Source organism: Eubalaena glacialis, chromosome 2 (assembly GCF_028564815.1).
Source record: "Eubalaena glacialis isolate mEubGla1 chromosome 2, mEubGla1.1.hap2.+ XY, whole genome shotgun sequence".
Taxonomy (NCBI): Eukaryota; Metazoa; Chordata; class Mammalia; order Artiodactyla; family Balaenidae; genus Eubalaena; species Eubalaena glacialis.
In genome coordinates, this window is record NC_083717.1 from 106,731,546 (window position 1) to 106,754,124 (window position 22,579).

Genomic DNA, 22,579 nt, shown 5'->3' on the forward strand with positions numbered 1-22,579 from the left:
AACACAGCACACAATGCTCTATTCATGATGTGGCCTTAATATTCTTTTCTAGCTTTAGTTCTCACTTCTTCCCACAGCCATGTACAATAGTCAGCCAACCTATTCACACTAATGTGCCCATGGCAGCTGCCTTCAACTTTTGTTCTTACATCCTGTTGGGTTCCTGCTGTTGCCTAGATGTATACCTTGACTGCCTGTGATGTGTGAAGTACCTTGTACTGTGCCTGGAAAATAGCTATTTTTTCTTTTTTTTTTTTAATTTTATTTATTTATTTATTTATTTATTTTTGGCTGTGTTGGGTCTTTGTTGCTGTGCACGGGCTTTCTCTAGTTGCGGTGAGCGGGGGCTACTCTTCGTTGCAGTGCGCAGGCTTCTCATTGTCGTGGCTTCTCTTGTTGTGGAGCACAGGCTCTAGGCTTGTGGGCTTCAGTAGCTGTGGCACGTGGGCTCAGTAGTTGTGGCTTGCAGGCTCTAGAGCTCAGGCTCAGTAGTTGTGGAGCACGAGCTTAGTTGCTCCGCGGCATGTGGGATCTTCCCCGGCCAGGGCTCGAACCTGTGTCCCTTGCATTGACAGGCAGATTCTTAACCACTGTGCCACCAGGGAAGCCCCTGGAAAATAGCTATTGTTTAATAAATAGCAGGTGTCATTATTAATACCTTCTTGCTTCAATTCTTAAGAGAGATGATATAAGTCATACTCCCACTAAAATAAACCCTTGACCCTTGCCTAATGCTTATGTTCCAAATTTCCCTATCAAACTTTCCTCCCAGATGATCTGGGCTAGACAATGAAGTAATAAAAGTCAGTGTCCCCAAACATATCTATGATGATAGTAATCAAAAAAGTGGTTGATAGTAATCAAAAAAGTGGTTGCCTGTGGGGGATGGGGATTGACTAGATGGGAACTTTCTGGAATGATGGAATTGTTTTATATATATATGTGTGTGTGTGTGTGTGTGTGTGTATGTGTGTATATATATATATAGATAGATAGATTTTTTTTTTTTTCCTGACAAAGCAAAAGACTTTACTGGGAAGGGGCACCCAGGTGGAGAGCAAAAGGGTGAGGGAACGCAGGAGAACTGCTCTGGAATTGTTCGATATTTTGATTGGGGTGTTGGTCCTGTGAATGTACATATTTACCCCGGCTCATCTAATTATACACTTAAGATCAGTGAATTTTTCTGTCTGTAAAATTTATCTCAATTTTTCAGAAAAGTCAGAATCCCCTCTATTTTTTCCCCTAAAGCAGAGATCAAAAACTCAAATGTCTACATGAGTTTGGTAGATAAGGTAAAAATGTAGTGGACTGGGTAGAACACAGTAGGGAGGGTCAAGGGCTGCTGGCAAGCTGGAGAGAGTATGCTCTTTTTCCTGATCACATGGGCAATATATGCAAAAGCAGAATCTGTATATTTAATAGACACCTCAGGTGTTTCGATCATTAGCCAAGTTTGTGATACACTGTGCTATGTGGCAGAGCAATTAACAGTCTCCAAAGTGGAACACACAAGATGTCCTATTGAAATGCAGGAAGTTCTACATCTAATATTTAGAACTTTTTTCTTTTAAAAAAATTTTCATGTTGTTTTTCTTCCTTGTTTTATTTTATTTTATTTTAATAAATTTATTATTTATTTTTGGCCGCGTTGGGTCTTCGTTGCTGCACATGGGCTTTCTCTAGTTGCGGCGAGCGGAGCTACTCTTCATTGCGGTGCATGGGCTTCTCATTGAGGTGGCTTCTCTTGTTGTGGAGCATGGGCTCTAGGCACATGGGCTTCAGTAGTTTTGGCACGCGGGCTTAATAGTTGTGGCTTGCGGGCTCTAGAGAGCAGAGGCTCAGTAGTTGTGGCACACGGGCTTAGTTGCTCCACGGCATGTGGGATCTTCCCAGACCAGGGATCGAACCCGTGTCCCCTGCATTAGCAGGCGGATTCTTAACCACTGCGCCACCAGGGAAATCCCCTCATTTCATTTTAGAACATACAAAGAAACCCACGGAAGGGTGTATACCCATTTATCTTGCATATCCTGTGCCAAGACAAGCAACTGAGGTTTGGAGTATGAGATATTGCAGAGAATGCAGTGTGTAGAACAGACATGATGCTGGGATGGGCACTGCTCCATTGGCACAACTGAGCCTCCATGGAGGAAAGCAACACTGCTACAACCATTGAAAGTAAGGAACAAGCTTTACTGCACATTTCATTATGAGGGAAAAGGAGAGAGCACAGTAGAAATCATGTCCTCTCTAATTCTAAAGTACAGAAGGAATTGTGAGTCCTTTGTGATTTTCTTCAAAAGAAAAAAGAGCTAGTGTGTGTGTGTGTGTGTGTGTCTGTGTGTTGGGGGTCTGGGGGCAGTGGCGATGAGGTCTTCTCAAGCCTGTGACCCAGTCAGGCTGCAGGAGCAGCTAGGGTGGTGATGCAGTGATGTATTTGTTCACAGAGAAGCAGACCAACTTGTTGATTAGCTGACCAGTATGGTGGAAGGCAGGCACACCTGTAAGCCCATGGTGAAGGGAGCCTCTCTCTGGTGTGGCAGGTCAGAGAGCACAGAACCACAACTCTAGATTCCGGTGTGTCTAGGTGACTCCTCAGGCTGGTTTCAAAGGCCACCAGGAGTCCCAGCAGGACATGGTGCCTGCTTGTGTACCTACCTCCACCTTGCTGGTTGGAGAGGTGGTCAGAAAGGACTGACTTCCTTTTATTCCAGTGGAGTCAGGAAATTCAGAAAAACCAGGAAGATATCACCCTGCCTGCTCCATTAATTAAAATAAAGTTCCCATTGCTCTAAACAAGACTCAGTATAATAGTTGCGTAAACAAGAATGAAGTTTATTCATCTCTCAAGTAAAAGCCCAAACTTGTAGGTGGCTCTGGTTTGCAAAGCTGTCAGTCTCTCAAGCTCCTTCCATCTTCTTGTTCCATCATCTCTAGGATGTTGCCCTTATTTACATGACCCAAAATGCTCACATGTGGCCAATTAAAAATTGATTGTTATGAGAAAGAAAGGAAAATTTGCTTTGAGGACAACCACCAGTCTCTGGCACACTATGACAACCAAGTCCAGTCCTGCAGCGTGAAACAAAACAAATCAAAAGGTAGTCTCATTGTGTGTGGGAAATAAAAAAAATTTTTATATACTTCAGAGAGCAATTTTTAAAATCAGGCATTTTTAACTCAGTGCACTGAATGCCAACAACCCATAGTTTCTGCACAAGGACATGGAAGAATCTAGCTATGTTGTCTGTCTGTCCTGAGCAACACAGCACACATCACATATAGATGCGGTGGTACAGATGGCAGCTGATTTTTTTCAAACAAACTGGGCAATTTCTAGTATATTTAAGGGAAGTGCAGAGGCACTGACTACAGAAGATGTGGCCACATTCTGTAGAGTAGATATGTCGTTTACTCAGTTCAATCTCTAAGTACCCATCCATACAAATTCGACACCAGATATAACCAGGTAGTGTGCAACTTAAAGTTTCTTCTTCCAGGGCATTATGGTAGGCACTGTTGGTTACAGATACATCTCTGTCCCTCATCAACCCCTCCTTATCACTGCTCACCACACAGCTGCCAGTTTGGCCTTGGAGTGACCTTGTATTTCCCCTTGGCCTCCTCCTTTCTTCAGTAATCACAATAGAGTCATGGTGAGTTAGGTCAATCACTGAAGGTTCTAGAGAGTCACAAGTGAGGTCAATTATTTCATCACTTTCCCCAAGTTCTATCAGTTCCACTTCCAGAATCACCTCAGGAGTTGTGCCTCCTTCCCCAGGTGTACAGAATTCTCGTGCTTGTCTGGAATTCACCCTGGTACCATAGCACATTCTTGTGTTCATTGTGCTTTTTGGATCCAGTATTCAGAGAAATAAGTGACCTGGGCCAAAGTTTACAGCGAATGCTGAAGTCCTCAATGTCCCACAGCTCTTGGCCAGTCAGCCTCTGACTTACATAAGAATTTAGAGCCCACATTTTCTGGTATATTTGAACTCTGATTCTGGTTCCATTCCTGTCTCCATCTCCACAACTGCTGTGTTCCCACAGTGGGGTGGGGTGAATCTTCTGGGAGCCACTTACGAGAAAGCTCAATCTGAATTTTTAACTGAAAAAAAATGAGACAAAGATTAAGCATTAGTAATACTTAAAATAAGATTGACAGCAGTATAAAATATATAGATAAATAGAGAAAAATGTGTACTCAGAAGTTTTTGATAACTGTGCATTTAAACAAAGTTTAAACTTTGCGTCCCTCCTCATTCTGTGTCCTGATGGTAGTGAGGAGAAGGAGAAGCCCAATGGGCACTTACATGAAGAGAAGCACAAAATCATTAAACACTAAGAAAGGGTCACTACTTCATACATGATCCAGTATGAGGATCTCAAGAAAACACTTATTTTTTTCCAGAGTAAAAATGGAGAGACTAAAAAACTCTTTGATAATTTGAGTTTCTAATAGCAAATAAGAAATGAACCAATTAGTCTATGCAGAGGTTCATCTTGCCCGGGATTCCCTTTCTAACAGAGGCAGCAAGTGAAGTTATAAAGAGTTTTATCCTAGATTCTGTTCTAGGAACAAGGGATGGAGTTCAAGCATTAGCCATAGAGAGACTTGGTTTGAGTGTAGGCTCTGTGACTTTGGGACATGTGACCTAGACAAAGTTCTCAAAACCTCAGCATGCAAATACTTTTTAAAAATTATTTTGTAATTTAAAAATAATGCATCATTAGTCATCATTAGGGAAATGCAAATCAAAGCCATAATTAGATATCATTTCACACCCATTAGGATGACTATAATTTAAGAGATAGATAATAACAAGTGTTCACCCAACACAGAAGCACGTAAATACATAAAGCAAATATGAACAGACATAAAGGGAGAAATTGAAAGTAACATAATAATAGTAGGGGACTTTAACACCCCACATACATCAATGGACAGATCATCTAGACAGAAAATCAATAAGGAAACACTGGCCTTAAGAAACACATTAGAACAAATGGACTTAATAGATATATAAAGAACAGTCCATGCAAATGAAGCAGAACACACATCTTTTCAGTTGCACATGGAACATTCTCCAGAATAGGTCACAAAACAAGGCCACAAAACAAGTCTCAGTAAATTTAAGAAAACTGAAATCATATCAAGCATCTTTTCCAATCACAATGCTATGAGACTAGAAATCAACTACAAGAAAAAAAAGACCACACAAAACACAAACACATGGAGGCTAAACAGTATGCTACTAAACAACCAATGTATCACTGAAGAAATCAAAGAAGAAATTAAAAACATACCTGGAGACAAATGAAAACAAAAATATGATCCAAAAATCTGTGGGATGCAGTAAAAGCAGTTCTAAGAAGGAAGTTTATAGTGATACAAGCCTAACTCAGGAAACAAGAAAAATCTCAAATAAACAACCTAACCTTACACCTATAGGAACTAGAAAAAGAAAAACAAAACTCAAAATTAGTGAAAGGAAAGAAATCATAAAGATCAGAGTGGAAATAAATGAAATAGGGACTTAAAAAATAGAAAAGATTGGGCTTCCCTGGTGGTGCAGTGGTTGAGAATCCACCTGCCAATGCAGGGGACACGGGTTCGAGCCCTGGTCTGGGAAGATCCCACATGCCGCGGAGCAACTGGGCCCGTGAGCCACAACTACTGAGCCTGCGCGTCTGGAGCCTGTGCTCTGCAACAAGAGAGGCTGCGATAGTGAGAGGCCCACACACTGCGATGAAGAGTGGCCCCCGCTCGCCACAACTAGAGAAAGCCCCCGCAGAGAAATGAAGACCCAACGCAGCCAAAATAAATAAATAAATGAATAAATTTATTTAAAAAAATAGAAAAGATCAATGAAACTAAGAGCTGGTTCTTTGAAAAGATAAACAAAATTGATCAACCTCTAGCCAGACTCATCAAGAAAAAAAGAGAGAGGGCCCAAATAAATGAAAACAGAAATGAAAAAGGAGAAGTTACAACTGACACCACAGAAATACCAAGTATCATAAGAGATTACTGGGAACAATTATATGCCAATAAAGTGGACAACCTAGAAGAAATGGAAAAAATCCTAGAAATGTACACTCTCCCAAGACTGAACCAGGAAGAAACAGACCACTTTACCAGTAATGAAATTGAATCAGTAACCATAAAGATCCCAACCAAAAAAAAAGCCCATGACCAGATGGCTTCACAGGTGAATTCTACCATTAAGAGAGGAGTTAACACCTATCCTCCTATGCTTCTCAAACGATTCCAAGAAAACTGCAGAGGAAGGAATGCTTCTGAACTCATTTTACAAGACCAGCATCACTCTGATGCCAAAACCAAACAAATATCAGAAAAAAGAAAATTATAGGCCAACATCCCTGATGAACATAGATGCAAAAATCCTCAACAAAATATTAGCAAATCAAATTCAACAAACCTTAAAGGGATCATACATCATGATCAAGTGAGATTTATCCCAGAGATGCAAGGATGGTTTGATATCCACAAATCAATCAATGTGATACATCACATTAACAAATTGAATAATAAAAATCATATGATCATCTCAACAGATGCAAAAAAAAAAGGTTTTGACAAAATTCAACATTTACTTATGATTAAAAACTGTCAATGAGAGAGTGGCATGGACTAATATATACTACCAAATGTAAAATAGATAGCTAGTGGGAAGCAGCCACATAGCATAGGGAGATCAGCTCAGTGCTTTGTGACCACCTAGAGGTGGGATAGGGAGGGTGGGAGGGAGATGCAAGAGGGAGGAGATATGAGTATATATGTATATGTATAGCTGATTCACTTTGTTATAAAGCAGAAACTAACACACCATTGTAAACCAATTATACTCCAATATAGATGTTTAAAAAAATTAAAAACTCTCAGTGAAGTGGGTATAGAAGGAACATACCTCAACATAATAAAGGCCACATATGACAAGCCCACAACTAACATTTTACTAAATGGTGAAAAACTGAAAGCATTTCTTCTGGGATCATGAACAAGACAAGGATGCCTACTCTCACCACATTTATTCAACATAGTATTGGAAGTTCTAACCATAGCAATCAGACAAGAAAAAGAAATAAAAGGAATCCAAGTTGGAAAGGAAGAAGTAAAACTGTCATTGTTTGCAGATGACTTTATACTATATGTAGAAATTCCTAAAGACACCACCAAAAAACTACTAGAACTCACCAATGAATCTGGTAATTCTAAAATTTGTATGGAAACATAATAGACCCTGAATAGCCAAAATAATCTTGAGAAAGAAGAACAAAGCTGAAGGTATCACATGCCCTGGTTTCAAACTATCCTACAAAGCTACAGTCATCAAAACAGTATGGTACTGGCACAAAAACAGACACATAGATCAATGGAACAGAACAGAGTGGCCAGAAATGAACACACACTTATATGGGCAATTAACCTAGGACAAATGAGGCAAGAATATACAATGGAGAAAAGATAGCTTCTTCAGTAAATGATGTTGGGAAAACTGGACAGCTACATGCAAAAAACCAACTGGATTACTTTCTCACACTATACACAAAAATAAATTCAAAGTGGATTAAAGATTTAAATGTAAGACCTGAAACAATAAAACTTCTAGAAGAAAACAAAGGCAGTAAGCTCTCTGACATCAGTCTTAGTAATATTTCTTCGGATATGTCTCTTCAGGCAAGGGAAATGAAAGCAAAAATAACCAAATGGGACTGCATCTAAGCTTTTGCACAGCGAAGGAAACTATTAACAAAATAAAAAGGCCACCTACGGAATAGGAGAAGGTATTTGTAAATGATATATCCAATAAGGGGTTAGTATCCACAATATACAAAGAACTCATATAACTCAACATCAAAAAAACAAACAACCTGATTAAAAAATGGGCAAAGGGTCTAAACAGGCATTTTTCCAAGGAAGACATACAGATGGTTACAGACATATGAAAAGATGCTCAACATCACTAATCATCAGGGAAATGCAAATCAAAACCACAATGAGATATCACCTCACACCCATCAGAATGGCCATTATCAAAAAGACAGCAAATAACAAGTGTTGGCGAGGATGTAGAGAAAAGGGAACACTTGTGAACTGTTGGTGGGAATGTAAACTGGTACAGCCACTATGGAAAGCAGTATGGAGATTACCCAAAAAATTAAAAATAGAACTATCATGTGATCCAGCATTTCCACTCCTGGGTATTTATCCAAAGAAAACAAAAACACTAATTAGAAAAGATATATGCACCCCTGTGTTCATTGCAGCATTATTTACAATAGCCAAGATATGGAAGCAACCTAAATGCCCATCAATAGATGAATGGATAAAGAAGTTCTGGTATGTATGTGTATATATATTGGGTTGGCCAAAAAGTTCATTTGGGTTTTCCCATAAAATATTACAGATTATATATGTATATATAATGGAATATTACTCAGCCGTAAAAAAGAATGAAATCTTGCCTTTTGTGACAACATGGATGGACCTAGAGGGTATTGTGCTAAGTGAAATAAATCAGAGAAAGACAAATACTGTCTGATTTCACTTACATGTGGAATCTAAAAATCAGAACAAATGAACAAACATAAAAAAACAGAAACAGAGTTATAATTACAGAGAACAAACAGGTGGTTGCCAGAGGGGCAGTGGTGGGGGAGGAAAGAAGTAGGTGAGGGAGATTAAGAGGTACAAATGTCCAGTTGCAAAATAAATAAGCCATGGATATAAAATGTACAGTGTGTAGAATATAGTCAATAACTATGTAATATCTTTGTATGGTGACACTATAATCATGGTGACTATTTTGAAATGTATAGAAATATCAAATCACTACATTGTGTGACAGGAACTAATATAGTGTTGTAGGTTAATTATACTTCAAAAACAAACTCATAGAAAAAGAGACCATATTTGTGGTTACCAGAGGCAGGGGGTTGTGGGAGGGGGAATTCAATGAAGGCAGTCAAAAGGTACAAATTTACAGTTATAAGATAAATAAGTATAGGGATGTAATGTACAACATGATAAATATAATTAACAGCAGGATGTTATATATAAAAATTGTTAAGAGAGTAAATCCTAAGAGTTCTCATCACGAGGAAAAATTTTTTTCTATTTCTTTAATTTTGTATCCATATGAAATGACGGATGTTCACTAAACTTATTGTGATAATTGTTTCATGATGTAACACCTTAAACTTATACAGTGCTGTATGTCAATTATATCTCAATAAAACTGGAAGAAAAAATAAGTGTTGGCAAGGATGTAGAAAAATTGGGACTCTCATATACTGCTGTTGGGAAGTTAAAATGGTGTGGCACCTCTGGAAAATAGTCTGGCAGTTCCTCAAAAGGTAAACATAACTATATGGTAAACATATAGTTACTATATGACCCAGCAATTCCACTCCTAGGTATATACCCAAGAGAATTGAAAACTTCTGTTCACACTGAAAAGTTGTACATGAATGTCAATAATAGTATTATTTTTATTTTTTAAAAAAATTTATTTATTTATTATTTTTGGCTGTGTTGGGTCTTCATTGCTGCATGCAGGCTTTCTCTAGTTGCGGTGAGCGGGGGCTACTCTTTGTTGCGGTGCGCGGGCTTCTCATTGCAGTGGCTTCTCTTGTTGCAGAGCACAGGCTCTAGGCGCCAGGCTTCACTAGTTGTGGCGCACAGCCTCAGTTGCTCCGCGGCATGTGGGATCTTCCCGGACCAGGGCTCGAACCCGTGTCCCCTGCATTGGCAGGTGGATTCTTAACCACTGCGCCACCAGGGAAGCCCAGTAATAGTATTATTTTTAATAGCCAAAAAGTGGAAACAACCCAAATGCTCATTAACTGATGAATGAATAAATAAAATGTGGTATAGTCCTACAATGGAATATTATTCAGCAATAAAAAAAGAAATAAAGTGCCAATACTTGCTATAATGGATGATCTTTGAAAACATCATATCAAATGACAGAAGCCAATCACAGAAGACCACATACTGTATGATCCCACTTATATGATAAATCAAGAATAGGCAAATCCATAGGGACAGAAAGATTAGTGGTTCCTTAGGGCTGGGGGTGGTTGGGGAGAAATGAGGAGTGATGTCTAATCGGTACAGTGTTTCTTTTGGGGGTGATGGAAATGTTCTAATATTGAGAAAATGGTTGCACAACTCCATGAATATACTGTAACCCACTGAAGTACATTGTAAATAGGATTTTATGGTTTGTGAATTATACCTCAATAAAGCTTTAACGAAAACAAATACCTTAAGATGCCATAGAAATATTACACAAAACAGTGTGAGATATCTAAATTTAGACACAAGCCCTGGAACCTGGGAGCCCCAGAAGAAAATGGGGGGAGCCTAGAGGAGGCTTTAACGAATACAAATACCTTAATAAAGCTTTAACGAAAACAAATACTTTAAGATGCCATAGAAATATTTCACAGAACAGTGTGAGGTATCTAAATTTAGACACAAGCCCTGGAACCTGGGAGCCCCAGAAGAAAATGGGGGGAGTCCAGAGGAGGGTGCAGTGCCCAATGCTCCACCCGATGCCGCCCACCTACTTACTGAGTCAGTCCTTATCTTAGACCCCACAAACACCTGTCTCTCATCGGATCACTACCTTCGTGACCGGCCTGCCCCTCCAACGCTCTGCACTCAGGGAAAGACAACCCTCGGGGTGACACCGGGCAGCCCTGCAAAACAGTGCCCACCACCCTCGACTCCACCCACGCAGCCAGCAGCTCATCAATGACCTAGTGTTTTGTCCAGTTGCGCCCTGTCCTGCCTGGGTAGCTATGCAGTGAGAATAGAGCAGGAAGCCTGCGCTCCAGCGGCCTGCCACTTTCCGGCCCCTCCGCTGCTTGTCGGTCCGCTCGGGACCGAGTCTGAACCAGCCGAACCTGGCGCCTGACTACACTGGGCCGGGAAAGAGCACCAAGGAGCCAGAGGCCAGGGAAGAAAAGGAGAAGCCGAGGGAGGGGGCGGCGCGGGAGCGGGTACTCACGGTGAACGCGCCCAGGCTGGCGGCAGCGCCCAGTGAAGAACAGAGCCAAGGTCACGGAGCAGCAGTCGCGGCGCTTATTCCCACCCACCCGATGGCAGAAAACGCTGCGGTTTTCTCTCCTTTCAACCCGCTATTTTAGTTTCTCAACTGCCCAATCAAAATCCGAGCCCGTGGTAGCTCGTCACAAGTCTCTGGGCAGAAAGCGCTGTGCCAGGTTAGTAAAGGGGACTTTCCCGTCCCTACTTTTCTTTCTCTCCCTCTCTTCCCCTCCCCCCCTCAGGTTTTCCGACAAAGGGAAAGGACCGGGTTAGTTGGTTTGTATTTTATTTTTTGTTTTTTTTTTTTTCTACTCATTAGATCAGCAACTCTCACGCTGAGTAACGTCGTTCTCAGTGGAGGCGGTACGTCTCTCTAGGAGAAGTTTTGGAAATTGACTGGGCTTCTTTTCCTTGTTCCAATCATGCGGTCCCTACGGGTATTTAAGGGCTGAGGGCCAGGGACCCCAGCCTATACACACACTCTGTTTCTCTCTCTCTTCCTCTCTCTCTTTGAAAAACCTGCTTACACCAGCTCAGTACCAAGAAGTTTTCCCTTGTATCTCCTTGCTGTGGTTTTAGGTAATTTTATGTTTTCTAGTGGGCTGTGAAAATAAATAACCACTGGAAATAAAAGCAGTTGCCTAGAGCTTTACATTTTACAGAGCTCTTCTTACCACCATCCGCTTCTCAGAATAACCCTTGAACAGAATCTCAGAGTAGACACTCCATATTCATTGAATGAATGATTGATCAAATAAATGAGTAAACTTTCTGACGTAGGGATGATTCTTCCATTTTATGGATATGGTGACAAAGAGTCAAGACAGTAATAATGGGGCTTCCCGGGTGGCGCAGTGGTTGAGAGTCTGCCTGCCAATGCAGGGGACACGGGTTCGAGCCGTGGTCTGGGAGGATCCCACATGCCGCGGAGCAACTGGGCCCGTGAGCCACAACTACTGAGCCTGCGCGTCTGGAGCCTGTGCTCCGCAACAAGAGAGGCCACGACAGTGAGAGGCCCGCGCACCGCGATGAAGAGTGGCCCCCGCTCGCCACAACTGGAGAAAGCCCTCGCACAGAAACGAAGACCCAACACAGCCATAAATAAATAAATAAATAAATAAAAATTGCCCCCTTTAAAAAAAAAAAAAAAAGACAGTAATAATGACTTTTCCAATTTCTTTTATGGGGTTAGGATTCAAACTTAAACAGTAATATGACTTTTCCCATTCCTTCTGTGGAATTAGGATTTCAACTCAAATTGGGGTTCAATGGTATTCACACTTCAATGCCAGCTGCTTAGAAACTTTGAACTTTATTGGAAGTTTGGGATTACATGTGTTGTGGGCCCAGTAGAGGAAGTTAACAGGAAACCCACAGTAGCAAACTGATGCCCCACCCATGGTCTATGAGCCCATCCCCAGCTTTTTCATATTTTGCTGCTATCAGCTGCACCTGCACATTACCCCTAGTCCTGCAAATTACCCTCAGGCACTGGAGTGAGCTGAAAGTACCTGGGAGTTCTATGTTTCACCCCACTTCACCCTCCTGGCAGCCTATAGCCAAAGCCAGGCTGATGTGGAGTACCAAAGCCCAGCTCCTTTGTTTCAAGGCAGGACAAACTCTGATGTCTATTCCTTTATTCTGAACTCCCATGGGCATAGGTTGAGTGTAGGACTTCTGAAATCACACCCTCATTTGGCTTCTTCTCATTCCCTATCCTTCATCCCCCATGCCCTTATTGGTTTCTCCTGGAAGCCCTTTCTTTTTTTTTTTTTTTGAATTTTATTTTATTTATTTTTTTATACAGCAGGTCCTTATTAGTCATCAGTTTTATACACATCAGTGTATACATGTCAATACCAATCGCCCAATTCATCACACCACCACCACCCCCACCCCCCCACCGCTTTCCCCCCTTGGTGTCCATATGTTTGTTCTCTATATCTGTATCTCAATTTCTGCCCTGCAAACCGGTTCATCTGTACCATTTTTCTAGGTTCCACATATATGTGTTAATATACGATATTTGTTTTTCTCTTTCTGACTTACTTCACTCTGTATGACAGTCTCTAGATTGATCCACGTCTCTACAAATGACCCAGTTTTGTTCCTTTTTATGGCTGAGTAATATTCCATTGTATATATGTACCACATCTTCTTTATCCATTCATCTGTCAATGGACATTTAGGTTGCTTCCATGACCTGGCTATTGTAAATAGTGCTGCAATGAACATTGGGGTGCATGGGTCTTTTTGAATTATGGTTTTCTCAGGGTATATGCCCAGTAGTGGGGTTGTTGGGTCATATGGTAATTCTGTTTTTAGTTTTTTAAGGAACCTCCATACTGTTCTCCATAGTGGCTGTATCAATTTACATTCCCACCAACAGTGCAAGAGGGTTCCCTTTTCTCCACACCCTCTCCAGCATTTGTTGTTTGTAGATTTTCTGATGATGCCCATTCTAACTGGTGTGAGGTGACACCTCATTGTAGTTTTGATTTGCATTTCTCTAATAATTAGTGATGTTGAGCAACTTTTCATGTGCTTCTTGGCCATCTGTATGTCTTCTTTGGAGAAATGTCTATTTAGGTCTTCTGACCATTTTTGGATTGGGTTGTTTGTTTTTTTCATATTGAGCTGCATGAGCTGTTTATATATTTTGGAGATTAATCCTTTGTCCGTTGATTCGTTTGCAAATATTTTCTCCCATTCTGAGGGTTGTCCTTTCATCTTGTTTATGGTTTCCTTTGCTGTGCAAAAGCTTTGAAGTTTCATTAGGTCTCATTTGTTTATTTTTGTTTTTATTTCCATTACTCCAGGAGGTGGATCAAAAAAGATCTTGCTGTGATTTATGTCAAAGAGTGTTCTTCCTATGTTTTCCTCTAAGAGTTTTATAGTGTCCAGTCTTACATTTAGGTCTCGAATCCATTTTGAGTTTATTTTTGTGTATGGTGTTAGGGAGTGTTCTAATTTCATTCTTTTACATGTAGCTGTCCAGTTTTCCCAGCACCACTTATTGGAGAGACTGTCTTTTCTCCATTGTATATCCTTGCCTCCTGTGTCATAGATTAGTTGACCATAGGTGCGTGGGTTTATCTCCGGGCTTTCTATCTTATTCCATTGATCTATGTTTCTGTTTTTATGCCAGTACCATATTGTCTTGATTACTGTAGCTTTGTAGTGTAGCCTGAAGTCAGGGAGTCTGATTCCTCCAGCTCTGTTTTTTTCCCTCAAGACTGCTTTGGCTATTCGGGGTCTTTTGTGTCTCCATACAAATTTTAAGATTTTTTGTTCTAGTTCCATAAAAAATGCCATTGGTAATTTGATAGGGATTGCATTGAATCTGTAGATTGCTTTGGGTAGTATAGTCATTTTCACAGTATTGATTCTTCCAATCCAAGAACATGGTATATCTCTCCATCTGTTGGTATCTTCTTTAATTTCTTTCATCAGTGTCTTATAGTTTTCTGCATACAGGTCTTTTGTCTCCCTAGGTAGGTTTATTCCTAGGTATTTTATTCTTTTTGTTGCAGTGGTAAATGGGAGTGTTTCCTTAATTTCTCTTTCAGATTTTTCATCATTAGTGTATAGGAATGCCAGAGATTTCTGTGCATTAATTTTGTATCCTGCAACTTTACCAAATTCATTGATTAGCTCTAGTAGTTTTCTGGTGGCATCTTTAGGATTCTCTATGTATAGTATCATGTCATCTGCAAACAGTGACAGTTTTACTTCATCTTTTCCAATTTGTATTCCTTGTATTTCTTTTTCTTCTCTGATTGCCCTGGCTAGGACTTCCAAGACTATGTTGTATAATAGTGGTGAGAGTGGACATCCTTGTCTTGTTCCTGATCTTAGAGTAAATGCTTTCAGTTTTTCACCATTGAGAATGATGTTTGCTATGGGTTTGTCATATATGACCTTTATTATGTTGAGGTAGGTTCCCTCTATCCCACTTTCTGGAGAGTTTTTATCATAAATGGGTGTTGAATTTTGTCAAAAGCTTTTTCTGCATCTATTGAGATGATCATATGGTTTTTATTCTTCAATTTGCTAATATGGTGTATCACATTGATTGATTTGCGTATATTGAAGAATCCTTGCATCCCTGGGATAAATCCCACTTGATCATGGTGTATGATCCTTTTAATGTGTTGTTGGATTCTGTTTGCTAGTATTTTGTTGAGGATTTTTGCATCTATATTCATCAGTGATATTGGTCTGTAATTTTCTTTTTTTGTAGCATCTTTGTCTGGTTTTGGTATCAGGGTGATGGTGGCCTCATAGAATGAGTTTGGGAGCGTTCCTTCCTCTGCAATTTTTTGGAAGAGTTTGAGAAGGATGGGTGTTAGCTCTTCTCTAAATGTTTGATAGAATTCACCTGTGAAGCCATCTGGTCCTGGACTTTTGTTTGTTGGAAGATTTTTAATCACAGTTTCAATTTCATTACTTGTGATTGGTCTGTTCATATTTTCTATTTCTTCCTGGCTCAGTATTGGAAGGTTATACCTTTCTAAGAATTTGTCCATTTCTTCCAGGTTGTCCATTTCATTGGCATAGAGTTGCTTGTAGTAGTCTCTTAGGATGCTTTGTATTTCTGCAGTGTCTGTTGTAACTTCTCCTTTTTCATTTCTAATTTTATTGATTTGAGTCCTCTCCCTCTTTTTCTTGATGAGTCTGGCTAATGGTTTATCAATTTTGTTTATCTTCTCAAAGAACCAGCTTTTAGTTTTATTGATATTTGCTATTGTTTTCTTTGTTTCTATTTCATTTGTTTCTGCTCTGATCTTTATGATTTCTTTCCTTCTGCTAACTTTGGGTTTCGTTTGTTCTTCTTTCTCTAGTTCCTTTAGGTGTAAGGTTAGATTGTTTACTTGAGATTTTTCTTGTTTCTTGAGGTAAGCTTGTATAGCTATAAACTTCCCTCTTAGAACTGCTTTTGCTGCATCCCATAGGTTTTGGATCTTCGTGTGTTCATTGTCATTTGTCTCTAGGTATTTTTTGATTTCTTCATTGATCTCTTGGTTATTTAGTAACGTATTGTTCAGCCTCCATGTGTTTGTGTTTTTTACGTTTTTTTCCCTGTAATTCATTTCTAATCTCATAGCGTTGTGGTCAGAAAAGATGCTTGATATGATTTCAATTTTCTTAAATTTACTGAGGCTTGATTTGTGACCCAAGATGTGATCTATCCTGGAGAATGTTCTGTGCGCACTTGAGAAGAAAGTGTAATCTGCTGTTTTTGGATGGAATGTCCTAGAAATATCAATTAAATCTATCTGGTCTATTGTGTCATTTAAAGCTTTTGTTTCCTTATTTATTTTCATTTTGGATGATCTGTCCATTGGTGTAAGTGAGGTGTTAAAGTCCCCCACTATTACTCTGTTACTGTCGATTTCCTCTTTTATAGCTGTTAGCAGTTGCCTTATGTATTGAGGTGCTCCTATGTTGGGTGCATTTATATTTATAATTGTTATATCTTCTGCTTGGATTGATCCCTTGATCATTATGTAGTGTCCTTCCTTGTCTCTTGTAACATTCTTTATTTTAAAGTCTATTTTATCTGATATGAGTATAGCTACTCCAGCTTTCTTTTGATTTCCATTTGCATGGAATATCTTTTTCCATTCCCTCACTTTCAGTCTGTTTGTGTCCCTAGGTCTGAAGTGGGTCTCTTGTAGACAGCATATATATGGATCTTGTTTTTGTATCCATTCAGCAAGCCTGTGTCTTTTGGTTGGAACATTTAATCCATTCACGTTTAAGGTAATTATCGATATGTATGTTCCTATGACCATTTTCTTAATTGTTTTGGGTTTGTTTTTGTAGGTCCTTTTCTTCTCTTGTGTTTCCCATTTAGAGAAGTTCCTTTAGCATTTGTTGTAGAGTTGGTTTGGTGGTGCTGAATTCTCTTAGCTTTTGCTTGTCTGTAAAGCTTTTGATTTCTCCATTGAATCTGAATGAGATCCTTGCCAGCTAAAATAATCTTGGTTGTAGCTTCTTCCCTTTCATCACTTTAAGTATATCATGCCACTCCCTTCTGGCTTGTAGAGTTTCTGCTGAGAAATCAGCTGTTAACCTTATGGGCGTTCCCTTGTATGTTATTTGTCGTTTTCCCTTGTTGCTTTCAATAATTTTTCTTTGTCTTTAATTTTTGCCAGTTTGATTACTATGTGTCTTGGCATGTTTCTCCTTGGGTTTATCCTGTATGGGACTCTCTGCGTGGAAGCCCTTTCTTAATACTAAATCACTTACATCCAAATCCCTGGCTCAGGGCCTGCTTCTGCAAGAACTCGACCTAAGACATTCACTGACTCTTCAGATGATGAAAATGGTATGCAAAGTTGTAGATAGCTTAGTATACCAAGAAAACCACTTCAACTAACAGTATGGCATTGTGTGGCATCAAGAGTCCTCTCTTTTTTCTACGTGAAAACAGTAAAAAAGAGGAAGTGGGCCATGGGGAAGGGGAAGGCTGCACATCACTGAGGTCTTCAGTTGGGCCTGTGTGCTATAGAGATATAGATGTCTTCTTAGTTTTGTAGACTTTTTAATCATCTATGTTGTGGAGGACCAAAGAAGATGAATAACTGTATCCAATTAATGAGAGAAGTTGTGTGGAATTTAGTGCATAGTAAGTACTTGATACATGATCAAACTGTGATTTTTAATTATATTTACTAGTTGGTTGTTTTTCTGTTAGCCCTTCTTGTGCTCTCTAAAGTATCAGAATAGTTTTTAATGTATAAAGTTTCCAATTAAGGTACTCACAGATATTTTATTTCTTAAGATAACTGGGACCCAAATTTTAGTCATCAATTTTTTTTTTGTAAAAGCCTAGAATTCAAGGAAAGATGAGGCTGATTTTTGGCCCTAAAATCTTGATGGCTACATTGCAGACAAAATGCTGATTTTTATTAAAGAAAGGCTTTGAGTTTTACCTCAAGAGTTTACAACATAAGAAATATAAGTAGAAAGCAACAAGCCCAAACATATTGGGAGAGTAGTTGTTGACAAAAACTAGAAAAGAACATTTGCCAGTTCTCTGTATTGTTTCCTTTTATGCCATGTTTTCATTTGGGACCGTGAAAAAAAGGTGAGATATAAAAATTATTATTTCAAACAATTTTTAAATAAACATAATAATAATGACCATTTTTTAAATGATAGAATTAAAATCTCCTGAAAAGCCAACCACACCAAAATGAACACTGATAAGTGATCATCTCTGGGTGGTGGGATTAACAAGTTTTTTTTCTGCCTATACAAACTTTCTATTTTTAAAAATAATGAACATACACTCAATAAAAGTTGTAAAAATTCAGATCATATAGAAGTATGTAGAATTATATTTTAAAAGTCTGCCTCCATCTTCTCCTGACTTCTTAGCCCCTACCCCCAGGTAAACATTGTTAAGAGGTTGTTGGATACATTTTTGGACCTTTTCTTGTTGGTGTATCTGCTTAGAGAGGTTGAGAAAAAAAGTTAATGTAGTTTGTTTTAAATCTATATAAAAATGTGGTCAGAGGTAGCACCTCAGCTTGGAGTACCTGAGATGGCAAACGCTGATGCTCTGAAATGGGGGATGAGCAGGATGACCACCACAGTTGCCAAGATCTGAGCACCATTCTTTTTTTTTTTTTTTAATTTATTTATTTATTTTTAATTTTTTTAATTTTTTTTTTTTTTTTGGCTGTGTTGGGTCTTCGTTTCTGTGCGAGGGCTTTCTCTAGTTGTGGCGAGCGGGGGCCACTCTTCATCGCGGTGCGCAGGCCTCTCACTGTCGCGGCCTCTCTTGTTGCAGAGCACAGGCTCCAGACGCGCAGTCTCAGTAGCTGTGGCTCACGGGCCCAGTTGCTTTGCGGCATGTAGGATCTTCCCAGACCAGGGCTTGAACCTGTATCCCCTGCATTGGCAGGCAGATTCTCAACCACTGCGCCACCAGGGAAGCCCCTGAGCACCATTCTTGAGGAATATTCTTGAGGAATACACAAACCACTAAGTTACAGTCACAGTCTCATCTCTTGATGTTTCCTTGTAGGTCTTTGGATCAACAGAGCAGTTCCAGGTTAAAACTGATGAATCCTAACTCACATTTCTGTATTTCTTTAGACTCTCTCTTCCAGGTGTGTTTTTTCTCCCTTTACCTCGGTGAATTGCCTTAAGCCATGGGTCCCTCCCTAAAGCTTTTTCTCACTATTGCTTGCTATGGTCAATTAAGGTAGGGGGTCCCCTCAGGCTGTCCCTGCAGTTCTAAAACCTGCATCCGATCATATGCTGTCTTTCTCTAGTTTCTTGGATCTTTCTAAGTTCTTCTAAATGGGGAATTATAAGGAAATGCAAGGAGAACTATTTACCAAAGGTTAAATTTTAAAAATAGCCATAACATAAAATGGAGAGTGATGGGTAAACATTGAGAGAATCCAGTGGAATCCAAAAGGTGGTAATCCTGTTATAAGAGATTACAGGAGTTCATGATATTTTTTTCTTTATTTTCAGTATTTGATGATGAGGGGGACAATTTTAGAACAATTATAAAATCAATTTCCTAAAAGAAAAATGTTATGTATCAATTAGCCAAATAATTCTTCAAATAATCAATTTGCCCCAAACTGAGAGACAGCTTCTTTGGGACCTTTCATCAGCACAGCCTGGGGTGAGACCAGCCCTCTGCCTGGGAGAATGGCGGAGTATTGTGGGTTCCACCCTCCTTCCCTCTGGCCAGGCCATGGTAGGTGGTGGTTGGCTCAGCTGCCACATCCCCCAGTGTTTAGAAGAGCAAGACACAGGCTCTATTGTTGGCCATGGTGAGCAGGAGGGAAAGACCACTGTTCAGGGTCTGACCCTGCCATTTCCCCTCTACTCCTCCACTCTCATCCCACCCCAAAATCCCTCCTCCTTCCCCCCAATACATACAGTTTCAGAAAAACACCAACTGACACCAAGGAAAATGGATTTTAGCAAATTGATTTTCCAACATACTAGTCAGCTTTCTCTTCTTTATTTACCCCTCATCCATGCCTTGAGTAACAACTATTCAGGGCATTACCTACCAGACCTGCTATGGTGTGTGATACAAATATAAAATGCATATGCTTGTATATAATGGCTTCCAGTATATATTTTCTAGAAACTGCTTTTTGTTTCAGCAATATAGCATGGTTCTTCTTCCATGTCACTATATAAGATCTAATTCTTTATTACTGAAATTGAGACTTTTTAATTTGCATTGCACAGTTATATTTAATAAGCTTAATTAAGCTGCAATATTTTTCCTCTTTGATCAATCCCTTCTTCTGAAATGGGGGACTAAGCCATGCTCCAAAGGGGCATTACATTGAATCGTTCTTATGTGCAGCTCAGAAATTTAAACAAAGAATACTGTGAAAACTTATGTCAAAACAAAAATTAAACAAAAATCTGCACATGCCATTTATAGCAGCTTTATCCATAATTGACAAAATTTGGAACAAACCAAGATGTACTTCAGTAGGTGAATGGATAAATAGACTGTGGTACATCCAGCTAAAAAATGAGTTATAAAGTCATGAAAAGACATGGAGCAACTTTAAATGCATATAACTACGTGAAAGAAGTCAATATGAGGGACTTCCCTGGTGGTGCAGTGGTTAGGAATCCACCTGCCAATACAGGGGACACGGGTTTGAGCCCTGGTCTGGGAAGATCCCACATACCGTGGAGCAACTAAGCCCATGTGCCACAACTACCGAAGCCCGCGTGCCTAGAGCCCGTGCTCCGCGAGAGAAGCCATCACAATGAAAAGCCCACGCACCTCAATGAAGAGTAGCCCCCCCTTGCCACAACTAGAGAATGCCTGCGCACAGCAACGAAGACCCAATGCAGCCAATAAATAAATAAATAAATAAATTTTTTAAAAATAAAATTTTTAAAAAATTAAAAAAGTCAGTATGAAAAAGCTACATACTGTATGATTCTGGGTAAGGAAAACTATGGAGACAGTAAAAAGATCAGTGATTGCCAGGGGTGGGAGAAATTAATAGGCCGAGCACATAGGAATTTTAGGGCAGTATAATGATGGATACGTGTCATTATACATAGTATATACCTACAGAACAAAACACCAAGAGCAACCTTAAATTATGGACCTTGTTGATTATGATGTGTCAGTGTAGGTTCATCAGTTGTAACACATGTACCACTCTGGTGGGGGAATGTTGATAATGGGGGAGGCTATGCATGTGTGGGAGCAGGGGGTATATGGGAAATACCTGCACCTTCCCCTCAATTCTGCTGTGAACCTAAAACTGCTCTAAAAACATAAGGTCTTAATTAAAAGAAAAAAAACCAGTAATAATAATACTGATATCTGGGCTCCATACTTACAGACTGTGATTTAGGTGGTTTGGATTGGTGCCTGGAAAGCTGGGTTTTTTTTTTTCATAGACTTTATTTTTTAGAGCTGGTATTGTTTATTAAGTTCCACAGGTGATTCTAATGTGCATCGAGGGTGGAGAGTTACCAGTCTAAATAAGGCACCCCTCAATCTGCTCAGCTGAGTTCCTACGAGTCTTCACCCAGGTACCCTTGCTCCACTGGTTGGAATTATCCACACCTGTCACACCTCTATATGTCTTATAATTTTACCTCCTTACCTCAGGCCCCGTTTACCATTTGGAAGAACCACTACCCAGTAAGTCTCAGCACAAGCAAATGCCTTCCTTAACACTTACCTAAAGTTTTTGTTTTTGCATATTGGAAGTTAGTTAGTTAGTTAGGCAGAAATATAGATAAATATTGGAGAAAAGGGAACACAGTTGGTGCACAGTTGGTGGGAATGTAAATTGCTACAGCCACTATGGCAAACAGTATGGAAGCTCCTTAAGAAATAAAAACAGAGCTACCGTACAATCTACCTAAGGATTTTTGTTCCCTGAACACATTTTCCTATCACCTAGTTCTTTGGGCACAACTATGCTATACTCTTTATCAGGATATATTTTACTTGTTCAAGTGCATGTACTACCCCTCCACTAAGGCAATCTGAGAGCAGTGTTGTGTCTTATTCATCTCGTCAGTACCTGGCACTAACTCACTCAAATTCATGCTCAAATTTTTTTAAATGCACAAAGCTGGTCATCAAGTATGCCAGTATGCCTTGAAATTTTTTAATCTAGTATTTTTCATTTAGGTATATTGCTTGCTAAAATAGGAAATCCTCCAGATACTTTTGCTCCCTCTTAAAGTCCGCACAGTCCTCATTTCTTAGCCCAGGGAACAGAATTCTGGTTAAAAGACAGAAGCCAGGTCTTCCAGCAGATAGCTGTGTCACCCTAAGTCTTTTAACTTCTTGGGGATGCTGTTCCTCATTTGGAAAATGCAGATCGCTGATGCCCCTTCCACTGTGAGCCAAACCCTATACATCAGTTCCCACTCTCCTCCAAGTGATACTGGAAGATCATTTCCCTGTTTGAACAAAGGGGTTAGAAGAGGAGTGATATATAAGTACTAAACACA

At 39.7% G+C, this 22,579-nt stretch overlaps 1 protein-coding gene across 1 annotated transcript; it reads right to left on the bottom strand.

Annotated features, from left to right (window-relative positions):
* Positions 1-2,743: 2,743 nt before the first annotated feature.
* Positions 2,744-11,136, bottom strand: LOC133085249 (E3 ubiquitin-protein ligase RNF4-like). The gene is made up of 2 exons (XM_061182198.1): positions 11,046-11,136; positions 2,744-4,111 (listed from the first exon to the last, which is right to left on the bottom strand). The coding sequence occupies exon 2, from the start codon at positions 3,846-3,848 to the stop codon at positions 3,279-3,281; it is 570 nt and encodes a 189-aa protein (XP_061038181.1). The 5' UTR covers positions 3,849-4,111; positions 11,046-11,136; the 3' UTR covers positions 2,744-3,278.
* Between the last annotated feature and the right edge of the window lie 11,443 nt (positions 11,137-22,579).